At 47.2% G+C, this 13,462-nt stretch overlaps 1 protein-coding gene across 5 annotated transcripts in view; it reads left to right on the top strand.

Annotated features, from left to right (window-relative positions):
* myo1b (myosin IB) overlaps positions 1-13,462 on the top strand; it is a 103,123-nt gene that overhangs the window by 47,858 nt on the left and 41,803 nt on the right. For all 5 annotated transcript variants that reach the window (XM_061234723.1, XM_061234722.1, XM_061234721.1 and 2 more), the window contains exons 5-7: positions 7,177-7,281; positions 10,085-10,131; positions 12,634-12,697. In XM_061234723.1, coding sequence (XP_061090707.1) covers positions 7,177-7,281; positions 10,085-10,131; positions 12,634-12,697 — 216 coding nt within the window. The remainder of the gene's footprint in view (positions 1-7,176; positions 7,282-10,084; positions 10,132-12,633; positions 12,698-13,462) is intronic.

Here is a 13,462-nt window from a genome sequence, read left to right as displayed (position 1 = left end):
GGTAGATCTCCAGGAACAGGGTTGGGCAGCCCTGCTTTTGGAGGACATTTTCTTGCTGTGCCATAGTTTCAACCCTTTTCAGAACATCTCTGCCCTCTCAAGTTACTCCCTTAACAAAGCTGTCAAAGAATGCCATCTTGGAGTTATGGATTCAAGTTACTTTTTTTATTTATTTTTTATTCATTGGTTCCCGCTTCTTCTTTCCACTGACATAAGTGGAGCCAGCAGGGACGAGGCGTTGTCCCGAGTAACTCCAATACAGGTGTTGCAGAAAGAGTTATATTCCCTTTTTTTATGAGCCATCTTAAACGAAGCTGTTTTTATTTTCTTACATGCGGTGTATTCTGATGCCGCGACTTTAAGGAAGTTTCGGCAGTCAGAGTCTCTGCTCAGCAGTCTGATCCCGTACGGCTGGTGTGGTAAAGAGCAAATGCACCCACAGACATGAACTGTGGCGGATGTTAAATGTGACGTGCTGGGTGGTATGCTCCAACCCCCGGCGTTGGTCAAGGCTCTTTCTGGCCAAGTAGGATCACATTGTCGCTGCGCTGTCATGTCCGAAACGGGACTTCTGCGGCAGAAACTTTTATTCATCGCGACGTGGCATCCGGTCTGATTCTTGATCCCTCATCCAAGACTTTGAACTACTGTCCCCCCTCCCTGTTTGCCCAGCAGAGCATTTTAGACATCTGTGCAGCTTTTTACATTGTGAGGACAAGGCTCTTTCTTCTTCTGGTGCCATGTTATTTACGAGTTCCGTGTCGATAGGATCGGCTGCTTCCCATTAATCCTCTTATACGTGGGTTTTAACTCCTCCGGGGAGCTGCAGTGCAGTTGGCGTGGCTGAGGGTAGTGCATTCATCCAGCCAGGGCCTCACCCGTGGATTACCTGCCACTGAGACACTGGCAGCCCCTTGGATCAGTGTAAAATTACAGTTAGCCGTTTAAAGGTGCAAGAGCACAGTTACGCGATTAGAATGTTCTTAACAGAAAATTCTAATGGTGTTCTAAACTGAACAATAAAACGGAGCTGTACCAATCACTACTGCTCATTAAGAGTTATGGAGTTCTAGAACACTGGCATCGCATTTTGAATTCCAAAAAAACCCAACTATTCAAAGGGTTAGATCAGCATTTATTTTGTTTTGTTTTTTGGATCGCAGCTGCCCCGGTGGTCCTTACCGGTTTTCGTCTGTCGCCAGGTGAATAAATAAATTGGAAGTTTTTCACCATGGAGTGCCTCCCAGCTCTTTTTGTCTTGGTGGCGCAGTCCTCTCTGGACTACAAATCCCAGGATGCACCACACGACTTTGGCTTGAGAGCCGCTGTGGGACCAAAGTGACAGAAGTGCACACTTAATTCCAGTGCGTTGGCTACTTGCAGTTTATCTGGTTTGACAAGGTCAGTGAGAGGCTGGCAGGCGTGGTGGTGGCTGCAAGGGGGGACTGTTAATCCCTGAGCCCCCCTCTGGTCTGTGGCCCTGGTCTTTAAGTAGCCCACTTCCTGTGCCTCAGTGCTCTCTAATGAGCCACGTTTCCTGCTGGCCACTAACAAAACACTGATGCGATGTCGTTGCTGAGATTATCATTGATAGAGAGGGGAGACCGACACCTGAAACTGTAACGAGTGCAATCCAAAAAAGAAAATTATAATACATTTTAAAAAATTAAGAAGACAGTTGCCCTCTCTATTATGCTCAAAGTCATTTTTTGAAGAGGAAAAAAAAACTGACGTTTCGACAGTGATCTCCATACATGCACCCATGCACATGCAACGCCAGTTTCTTCTCTTCTTATTTTTATGATTGCTGAAGTTATCAAAAAAAAATCCACTGTCTTTCATTGCATTGCTTTTATTGATTTTCTTTGAGTTGTTACAGTTTGTGCTACGTTGCACCGCAATGTGCTGACGATGTCGTGCCACTATTTATAATTCGGATTTTAAATACTGGTGTTCTCTCTCTCTCTCTCTCTCTCTCTCTCTCTCTCTCTCTCTCTCTCTCTCTCTCTCTCTCTCTCTCTCTCTCTCTCTCTCTCTCTCTCTCTCTCTCTCTCTCTCTCTCTCTCTCTCTCTCTCTCTCTCTCTCTCTCTCTCTCTCTCTCTCTCTCTCTCTCTCTCTCTCTCTCTCTCTCTCTCTCTCTCTCTCTCCTCTATGTGCCAGCAACTCATCAGTTTAGTGCTCAGCCCAGGAAGCCCCACAGCCGTGACAGGGGATGAGTTGGGATTTTGGTAATCTCCCTCCTCATCATTTTTATTGGTTTAGAGGCTGATGAAAATGGGTATTCAGTAAAGGGCACAAGGTTAATATTCACGGGAGATATTTGTTAATCTGCTATAGAAAATGACGTCCTGACGTTTTATCTGTTGTGCCTCCGTTTAGTTCTACAAGTTGATGTGTCGTATGATTAAATTGAATTTTTCAAATGCATTTAACATATTAAGTCTGAAATCCTAATGAAGTTAGTTCTTTTAGTAAATTAGAAATTGAAATGAGATGAACAGGGAACCAGAAAACATGTGCATTCCTTTTCTGGGAGGTACCGTACTGTGCAGAAGTCTTAGGCACCTGTATAACATTCTGTACAGATAAAGGTCCTGAATACACTTACTATGCATTTTACACTACATCTTAGTAATATGGAAGAATAGTTAAAAACTGAATCAAATCAATATTCCTTTGGACCACCCTTCGGTGTTAAAACTGCATCACTCTGCAGTACTGCGTTGGCTGTTGTTCCGAGCATGTTGGGGAACTTGCCACAGATCTTCAGCAGACTTTGGTTGGCTCCTTGCTTCTGATCTCAGACAGCCTTGATCAAGTTTTTATGTCAAAAGTAGTAAATTGCTTACAGTAATATGTTCCTTTTTTTAATTCAATACAAAAATGTCTTTGAAATTAAATCTTTTGGAAAATGAATATTTGGAAATGTCAGATGTGATAAACACAAGAATATGAACATATATATAATAAAGTCTTGGGTGCCTAAGACTTCTGCACAGTACTGTATATCGCTGAATAACAAGTGGCAACCCCTGTCAGAAATGGCCTTTTATCTGTAAAGAATGGCATTAGTTCTCATTTCTTAATTTTGCTGTTCTCTTTCTTAATTTTCTGAATCAGGCACTTATCAAAGACGGCCCAAACGCTGCACTGTTGTCAAGCCCCTAAATCCTGCTGCATTCCATGCCTTGGTGCCGGGGTCCTCGATCAGAAAGGGCCGGTGTGGGTGCAGACTTTTGTTTCCATACCTGACTGTACTAATCCACCACTAGAGTCTTTGCTAAGGCCATTGGTTGGTAGAATTGGGTGTGTGTGCTTTGTTCTGGATAAAATTGAGGAGCGCTGTCTCTCTTGAAAGACTTTTTCATCAACTCCCGAGATCTCGCTCCCAGCCTCCCTCTGACTCCATCAGAAGGAGATATGGAGAATGAATTCATACCTTGGTAAAAAATGGCCTTAAATTCCAGAGCCGAAATGCTGAATACGTCCTACCTGGCACATCATTTCACTTGTACCTACGTTTGCGTGTGGCAATGGAAACTTCCGGGGGTCCCTTTGGGGGGGAAAAGAGCTTCCCACACACCTTTCGAAGGAGAATAAAAAATGTTGAATGGTCTGTTTTGAGAATTTTTTGTATAATAAAAATAACATTTGATGACAAAAGGAGTTTGGCAGCCCGGCGACTTTTCCGCCCCCGGCCTCTTGAGTCCCCGCGAGACCTGTAAACCAGGGTGTTAATGAAAGACTTGTCAGTCACTCCCTGACCACACCCTCTCCCCGAGAGTGTGCGTCCCCCCCCCCCCCTCCACCCCACAACGCCCTCTCCGCTCAGCGCACGGCGTTGAGTCACCGCTGCCCAGCGATGTTCCCTCGACGTTGCGGGAACGTTGCGGGAACGTTGTGTGAACGTTGCGGACACATCCCTTCCTCCCAGGGGCCTCCATTCCTGAGTTCCTTTTTCCCCCCTAGTCAGCAATGTTCTCGCGTGTTCCCCGGCCCTGTTGTGGTGGAAAAGGCGGTTACGCCCGGGGGAGCGTTGTGGCAACGTTTTGGGAATGTCGTTTTCTGCCCTTACTTACGAGACGGGAGGGATAAATGAAAAATCCCAGCCGAGGCAAAGCGTTCACCGAAAGAGAATAAACTTACGACCGCCATTTTAGACATGTAACGGAGGGGGAGTTTTTTGTGTTCAACTCTGGGCCTTGCGTGCCTCCCAGGCCTGACCTACCGACTCCGCAGTCAGAACAGTATTCCTGAGGGAGTCCTGTGAATGCCTTCTCCAGGGTAGGCCTCTGCAGAACACACTCCTGTTTTTATGGCTTTGGAGAGCAGGAGAGGTGAAACGGTGATTAACACACCCATTAGGCTTGGTTGCAGATTTAAGTCTCTCCGGCTCCTTGTGCAAAGGGAGGCTAATAGCTACTGATGTTTTCCTTGTTTTTTTGTTTTCTTTAGCCCTGCTCTGTACAACTGATACCCAAGAAATGATATTCTGTGTTTAGTCCATGGTAAAGCGGTATGATGGGAAATCCAGGATCGGAAAGTAAACGTCACCTGCATTTCATTTGTGTGTTCTTCAGCCAAGAGTTGTAATTATTCAACCTGGAGGTTGTGAAACTAATTTGTGAAATCAGCCGTCTGGTACTGGGTGGAACTTGGAAGAAACACGTGGCTTTCTGATCCCTGGTCTTTACACCCGCGGTCGTACACAACTGATAACCATACTGCCAGGTGTTAGAGGGAACTCTAAGCAGTCCCTGCTTTATCTGAGGGTCGACTGCTGGAACAGCACTGCTATTTTCTCTGCAAGCATTTCATGTTTGAGTGATCTATATGGTACTGCCAGGCTGATGTAGCTCTATGTATGTTTATGTTGGGGATCAACTGGGGAATGCTGGAACTCAGAAATCATCGTGGGCCAATGTTCAGTTATGTAATGTATGAATGCAGTGCATTTCGGCTCTGCGAGACTTTCATGGAGATGTTTTTTTTTTTATAACTGTATCTCCTAGTGCTCTCATCAGTGAGGTTGTGTCTATTAACCCTTTCTCTGCCTCTCTCTTTCTCTTTGTCTCCATCTCTCTCTTTCTCTCCATCTCTCTCATGCTCTTCTTGCACCCCACGCGTATTTTCAGAGAGGAGCACGTCTCTCCCCATTCCCAAACACACCCACACTGCCGCGGGGTTCCCGGTTACCCCCAGAGTCCCGCTCCGACCCCGAGGCGCCCACGCTGGCACTGACACGGCATGCCATCTGCATCAGGCAGGGGTGCAGAGAAACCGGAAACATGCGTCATTGTTTTGGAGTCAAATTCTTTTCGACGCTTCACTGAGCTTGTGTTGGAACCTATGAAATACTCTCTCAAAACTGCAAACCAGCCAGGTCTTTTTTTCCCTCAGTGATACTAACCTGGTCAAATAAAGGTAAAAAAAAAAAACCCAAAAAAACCCCTCACGTTCTGGTAGTCTTGCTTGACTCAATTGCACCAGGCAGGATCAACCCGAGATGGAAAAGCACTTGGATCTAAAGCAGTTGTGTATTGGACCCAGGTCTGCGATGTAGTACTGCAGAGTACAGGACAGCCAGAGCATTCCTAAACCTGGGACTAAGTCCTCCCTGGCCAGGACAAGCCTGGATGTTTTTCGTGCGCACAGAGATGTGGTTCAGTCCCGCACACGTGCAGCAGCCTGTCTTCAGACCGGACGGGAGAAACTCGTTTGAAGATCAGTCGCGCAAGTTTGGCCAGCACAATTGGCTCGCTACTCCAGAGGGAGGGACTTGTCAGGGTTAGCGCATCACCAAGCACAACAGCACCCCGGGCGCCTCGGAATCACGGTCACGAGCACGAGACGAGACGGCTTGAAGAAGGCGTGTTCTCAGACCGGCAGATCCCTTTGGGCCACCGAGGGACAGGCTGTGGGCGGTGTATCGTAGTGGTTAAGGTACATGACTGGGACCCGCAAGGTCCGTGGTTCTAATCCCGGTGTGGACACAATAAGATCCGCACAGCCGTTGGGCCCTTGAGCAAGGCCCTTGAGCAAGGCCCTTAACCGTGCATTGCTCCAGGGGAGGATTGTCTCCTTCTTAGTCTTCTCAACTCTCCGTTGCTCTGGATAAGAGTGTCTGCCAAATGCCAATAATGTAATGTAATGTAATGCATCCCCCATCTAACACTAATTGGATACAATTGGCTTCCAAAATGGGAGAAAAAGTGAAAAATCAGAAAAAGTTGGGTCGCAGCACTCGATGCGATGACATCCTGCCTAAACAACGAAATACAACCTGTACCGTTTATAACCGTGTCTTCAGACTGACCGCGTTATCCCTGTAGTGGAAAGGTCCTTCTTTCTTCTGTGAAGTGATGAAGCAGCTGGCCGACGGCAGTTGTGTTGTAAAAGTAAACTCAAGAATCGAAATGGGAATTCTGTAATGGCGTCTCCATTTTCCCTAAAGCTCTTGCACAGTTGTGTGGTCTGTGCGCAAGTGACTGTATTTTTGGATTGTCCTGCGATCCAGGTTTGCTGTATTTTGTACTTTTCGTAAGTCGTGTCGCTTCATGGCGAGGCCAAAGGCAGATCGTCCTCCGTGTCGGCAATGAAGTTTCCAAACAATAATTTGGAATAAAATTCTCACCTACCGCTGTGTTCCTGATGTCGCTATGAAATTCCGTGACGCAGAAAGTGTCATAAATATGCTCCAGGGTCTCATTACTGTAAAAATGCATGTCTTGTTTGTGTTCATACCTCGTTGAGAAATAGTCTTGCAGTATGGCAGTGTGATTATGAACACAAACCCGCAGAGCTTGTTTTCCTCGTGTGAGTGTGTGTGTGTGTGTGTGTGTGTGTGTGTGTGTGTGTTTGTGTGAGAGCTGTGAGCTGTGAGTGTGCGAACCACCACTCCCCTCCGCTGCATCCATCCGTGAGAAAGAGCAGGCCGCCAGTCTGGCCTGTAGTCTCTACGGAGCAGGGGCTGCGAGCTCATGGTGATGTAAGGGGGATTTTGGGGGTGCATCTCGGACCCTCCCTTGGCCCCACCCCCAACCTGTCTAGAGCTGTGCTGACTTCACGGAGCTGGGGCAGATTTAAAGGGGATTTTGAGGTGCATATGGCCCCCCACCCTGCCTGGAGAGGCGCAGTCCTGACCCCCCCTCCCCCCTTCTGTGCTTGTGTTCCAGAGGCCAGTAAGCTGGTGATGTCGTACGTGGCGGCCGTGTGTGGGAAGGGCCATGAAGTGAACAAGGTGAAGGAGCAGCTCCTGCAGTCCAATCCCGTGCTGGAAGGTGAGTCCAAGCCCCGCCCCCTCCCCCGGCAGTCATAGGAAAATGGTGACCCTCTGGCCACGCCCACATTCACGGTTTTGGTTCCCCCCTCCCCCCGGTGAATGGGGAAATTGGGAACTGTAGTTTTTGAGTTATGATCCCGGTATCCTCCTGAGAGGCGGGAATAACTGCGTGCGTGCAGAGTGATAGAATCACACCCCCCTGCATCCTCATCCTTCTCCACCCGGCTGATTTCGCGGAGATTCCGGCGTGTCTTTCAGCTGTGGGTGTACAGTACCTTTGCCCATTAAATCGAGCAAAAGCAAATAAGCAAATACCTCGGCGTTTTTGCACACAGACCGCGGTATTTTTCCAGGGTCTGTGGACAGGAAATGCCAACGTGCACAAGGGGGGAAAGGTGCCCATCAGCCCTCGCTGTGCCCAGCCACCCCCCCCCCCTTCGACGTGGGACATCTGTAAGAGTTTAACGGCTGCCTTCAGCCACCCGTGCGGGAGAGGCAGGCCAGACTTCCTGCTCTGCGCTGGGAACGGCAGAACCACTCTTTCCCCTGGGCTCTCATTAGAGCCCCCCAACCCCCCCGCCCCCCGAAAACGGGCTCATTCGCCTCTCCCACGTACCCGTGACGGGGGGGCGGGGTGGTGGGGCCCCTCGCCCCAAACCCTCCCAGGGAGCTGCAGCACGGAGCGGAACAACGCGGTGCTCCACATTCCACTGCCACAGTCACCTACGGCCGCCCAGGGAGACTCCTACTGGAACACGCAAACCCAGCGTAAACACTCGCCATTTGTATAGCGCCTTTATCCTGTGCAATTGATGCTTCTAATTAACCCATTCATACACACGCTCACACACCAACGGCGGTTGGCTGCCATGCAAGGCACCAACCAGCTTGTCAGGAGCAATTTAAGGGTTAGCCATCTTGCGCAGGGACACTTCGACAGACCTCGGGCAGGGGATCGAACTGGCAACCCCCCCCCCCCCCCCCCCCGGCTTACCTCCTGAGCTTCTGGCGCCCCAGGGAAAGCTTTAATCTGGCCTGCCTGGCCAGTAATGAGCCATCTCGCACCCCCTTGATTTGTGACCTTGATTTGCCTCCATTAAAGCACTTCACCGGGTTCTTTGCAGACCTGGGTCAAAAAAAAACATAATCGTTTTTTTTGGGGGGGGGGGGATTCAAATACTTTCCTGTGCTCGATTTGATCTTCCCTGTTGCACGGCAGCAAACCAAGAGTACTGGAAGGCAGGGTCTGCACGTTAAGAGCATTTCATAGGCTCCAATACAGACGAGCTGAGTAAAGCATCAAAGTATTTGAATCCAGAACCATTACATATTTGTCCCAGGTCTGGTTCTTTCCCCGGTATGTACAGTCCTGTGTAAAAGTCTTATGCACCTGTATAACATTCTGTACTGATAAGATTCTTTAAACAATAATTAAATGAAAGGTCCTAAATAGACATACAAATGTATACATTTTACATTGCATTTTACTCATTACATATTTTTTGTGACCACCCATCGGCGTTAAAACTCTAAGATATAGAACTGCAGGACAACGTTGGCTAAGACAATCAGCAGGGAGGTTGTTCCAAGCATGTTGGAGAACTTGCCACAGTTCTTCTGCAGACTTTGGTTGGCTCCTTGCTTCTGATCTCAAACAGCCTTGATCAAGTTTTTCTGTAAAAAGTAGTGCAGTACATTGCTTACAGTAATATGTTTTTTTTATTAAATACAAAAATGTCTCTGTAAATTTAAATCTTTTGGAAAATGAATATTTGGAAATCTCAAATGTTTTCTTCTGTACTAACACACACAAAAATATAAACATATATAATAAAGTCTAGGGTGCCTAAGACTTCTGCACAGTACTGTATGTTTCCAGAAAGCCTGTACTTTGCTCCTAAATGGATACCTATGATAAAATATGGCAGCCAGGATGCTGTTAAATGTATATTAAAGGTGGGCATTCCTGCGCCCGTTACAGTGCTCCTGCCCTTTAGGAAAAGTCTGGTGTGCGATCGAAGTCGACTGAGTTCTCCCCCTTTATTTAGTGGCATTTTCAATGAATTAAATGTCACTGTGGTGTTGATTCTACTATTCATTGGACTTTTACACCATTTTGTTTTTGGCCTCTTGGGTAGTGTAAATCGGTATACCAGCTACCCTAGTTTGAAGGAGCTGAAAAGACTTGAACAAAAAAAAAAAAAATATATATATATAATTCAGATCAGTTTCAAAGCTTAAATGGACCAAACGGAGATGAACTCGGAGTGTTTTACAGCAGATCTGAGTGTAATAGCTCTAATAATAATGTAGTAATCTAATCTAATAATGTAGTAGCTCTGTAAGACTACTGCTACATTGCTGGGAGGATTATTTAAATTGTGCAAAGGTAATTATTGTTGCTGTTGCTGCTATTGTTTTTTTTTCTGCTCTTTGAACAGGCCATGACTGAAGATATACATAATCACAGGTCTCCATCAGAAATAATTACATCCATGTTAAAATTAAAGCTAACTTACTTGCATACGCCTTCCTTTTGCAGTTTTGAAGACGAAATCAACAAAATGGCTATGTATAAAAATAAATAAGACCGTGCACTGCTTTGGTAAAAAAGTGGGTGGCAAGTCTGGCTGGACTTGTGTTGATTGTGTAACAGAGGGCAGTTCCAGAGCTGAATACTGCTTGCACATTCGAGCTGAATAATGGCTCAGGTTTGCAATACATCAGCAAACACTGAGTCAACACAGAACTTCACCCCCATAGCTGCCTGACATAATTCTTTCCTGCTCTCCCCCCCTTAGCTTTTGGGAATGCCAAGACTGTGAGGAACGACAACTCGTCTCGATTCGTGAGTATTGCCCTCCCCGCGAGGTGTGTGTGTGTGTGTGTGTGTGTGTGTGTGTGTGTGCGTGTGCGTGTATTTCTTCTTTGATGGGACACAATTTTCACAACATTGAGCGCAAGTGGACCTTTGATCTGGGTTTGGGAGTGGGCAAGCAGACAGTAATATGGTTGCATCTGGTGTAATGAGATTTGGAATTGAAGTTGCATCGACAGCTTATGGTGTGTGTACTGTGTTATTACCCACATGAAGGTACTGTGGCTCGATCGATCTATCGCTTCTCTATACTGATAATTGAAAGCAGTGCACACTTCTAGTATACTTTGCTGTTGAATTAAATAAAACATTCCAAAAAAGTACTCTTCAAAGGGTTAATGGAGTGCGTCAGCTTCATCAAACCGGCAGTCTCAGGATGGGTATTCCTTGCAGTTGCACACCGATGACCGGGGTTCGATTCCCGGTCCTAGCAAAAACCAAGTTTGGCCGGCTCACATGGAGCGGCATAATTGGCTCGCTGCTCCAGAGGGAGGGACTTGGGTTAGCTGATCACTGCACAAAAAGCCTCGGAATCGCGGTCACGAGCATGAAACGAGACGGGACGGCTTAAAGAAGTCACTCTCCTTCAGGCCGCCGAGGGACGGGGTGTGGGTGGTGTATCTAACACTAACTCTAATTGGATTAGATGGGCTGCCAAATTTGGAGAAAAAGGGAAAAAAATCTGAAATAAATTTATATTAAAGATATTCCTGTGCACCATGACAGTGCTCCTGCCGTTTAGGAAAAGTCTGGTGTGCGATCGAAGTCGACTGAGTCTCCCTCTTGCCACCAAAGTTTCAGTTTCTGAAACCACGGCCTATAAATAAACATGCAGCGGGCGTCATTACATTTGGCTTGCTGTTAGCAGGTCGTGCTCCAAGGGTTTGCAGAGAATATGGGTCTTGTTCTGCCACTATTAGGGAGAGAGAGTAGTTTGCTTCCTGCTAGCGTGTGATTGGTGGCTGCTGTAAGAGTATGTCTGTATGCGGAAGGGTCCCTCACACAGGGGCAACGTTGGCTCAGGCGGTAAGAGCAGTCGTCTCATTGGCTCAGGCGGTAAGAGCATTGTCTCATTGGCTCAGGCGGTAAGAGCAGTCGTCTCATTGGCTCAGGCAGTAAGAGCATTGTCTCATTGGCTCAGGCAGTAAGAGCAGTCGTCTCATTGGCTCAGGCAGTAAGAGCAGTCGTCTCATTGGCTCAGGCAGTAAGAGCAGTCGTCTCATTGGCTCAGGCAGTAAGAGCGGTCGTCTGGCAGTCGGAGGGTTGCCGGTTCGATCCCCCGCCCGGGCTGTGTCGAAGTGTCCCTGAGCAAGACACCGAACCCCTAAATGCTCCTGAGAAGCTGGTTGGTGCCTTGCATGGCAGCCAGTCGCCGTCGGTGTGTGTGTGTATGAATGGGTGAATGCGAAGCTTCAATTGTACAGTGCTTTGGATAAGGGCGCTCTATAAATGCCAGCCATTGGTTTGTTGTTTCCATGGGAGGGTCTGATGGTCTGTGAGTCCTGTACTGGCTCCGTACTCTCACTAACTACATAATCGTTTTCGATTCAAATACTTTTCTACACTTACCTGTGATTGTCAGGTTTATTGGATCCCAGGAAATACTCTCAAAAAGAGTGAACCCTGCCTCTTGGTTGGCTCTGTTGCTCCAGAAAAGATAAATCGAGAACAGAAAAGTAATTGAATCCAAAACGATTACTTATTTGACCCAGGTCTGGGCCTTGGTAAGGTAATCTCTAGCTTTTGCCACCTGCGAGGACACCTTTGAGGTTTGGAAGGTGCAATGCAAAAAAATGTTTGCATTTAAATGCCGGTGTTTTCTCTCAACACGATGTGTGAGAGGCATGGAATGCTGTGCCGCAGGTGTGCATACGGGTGCACGCAGTGTGTTTTCATAGCTGTGGTATTCAGGATGGTATGTTGTTCTCCTGTATTGGTCTCTAAGCAACCAGTTAAGCAGCTTGTGATGGGCAATGCATAATGATGGGTGAGAATGTAATATTTCAGGGAGGGACTTGAACTACAAAGATGCTGTATGGGAAATATGGCTCTGTTGAAGCTTGCTTATTAGAGATGAGGTTATGTAATATGTGGGCAGAATTGTGAGTAACGTACTGGACTAAATCACTGCATTAGTATATTACACCCCCTTCCCTTTTTTTTATTGTAGCAATGTCATTTGAATATCATTTGAATAAAAAAAAGAAAAAAAAAGAATAAATTAGGACTGCCTGCTTGTGATGGATTGGAGACCTTCCCAGGGTGTATTCCTGCCTCTCACCCAATGCATGCAGGGATAGATCCAGCCCTATCCCAGTTACCTATCTATATTTCTATTATGTTCTATTATCAATGACATCCTGTTTGCTATATATAGGAGGCCAGTCCCCCCCCCCCAGGCAGGACGAGTGGGTTAGATAATCGACGGGCGATAAGGTGCCAGCATCTCTAATCGTTCTGTCTCCTCCGCAGGGGAAGTACATGGACATCGAGTTTGACTTCAAAGGGGACCCCTTGGGCGGAGTCATCAGCAACTGTGAGTATTATGGGACGGCCCTGCGACCCCTGGTTACAGAGGCACTGAGGGCGGGGCGCGTAAGCCTGCCCGTGGCCGTGAGAAGGGCGGGGCCGGTGGGGCACGGCAGCGTGCCCGTCCGCGGTGGGAACCGGCTCCTCCGGCGAGGCGGTGCAGCCGAACGCTGCTCCCGTCTCAAATGCGGTCGCCATTTTTCAGAAACCACAGTACAGTTCAGCTCCCCTCCCTGACAGACTCAGACTCCTATTCCGTCAGCGCAGTGTCTTCCCTCAGTACGCCCTGCGGGCCCCTTCACTGAAAAAACCACCCTCCTAACTTTTTAGTCTTATAATAAGGCTTATGACTTCTTTTTTTTTCCTCATGTACAAAATATTAGCATGTTTTAATGTTGGGTTGACAGGTGAAATTGCCGTAATCTATTGGTAAATCTTGAAATAAGTCAAACTGCCTTGCCCCAGTGGCGGTATTTTCATCTTATTTTACAAAAATGTAAAATAAATGAGATTTTAAGACTAAAATACTTGTTATTTTTAGGGTTTTTGCAGCGTTATAAGCGGCCGTGGAGCACATAGTATAGTTTCGGTCTGCCCTCGTTTCTGCACAGCATAACTTATTCATGTGCTGCGGGCTTGCGTCCGCGTTTCTGGAATGATTGTTCAGCATTTTTTTATATATTTTTTGGAGTATCTGAGCGGAGGTCATACCTGCTTTTGAGCCCCTCAGCCCTCAGCCCACCGAACTGCAGGCTCCTCTGTCAATATCTGG

The sequence above is a fragment of the Conger conger genome, chromosome 3 (assembly GCF_963514075.1).
Source record: "Conger conger chromosome 3, fConCon1.1, whole genome shotgun sequence".
NCBI classification, from domain to species: domain Eukaryota; kingdom Metazoa; phylum Chordata; class Actinopteri; order Anguilliformes; family Congridae; genus Conger; species Conger conger.
The sequence above is the reverse complement of the archived record's forward strand: the minus strand, read 5'-3'. Positions and strand labels throughout refer to the sequence as shown.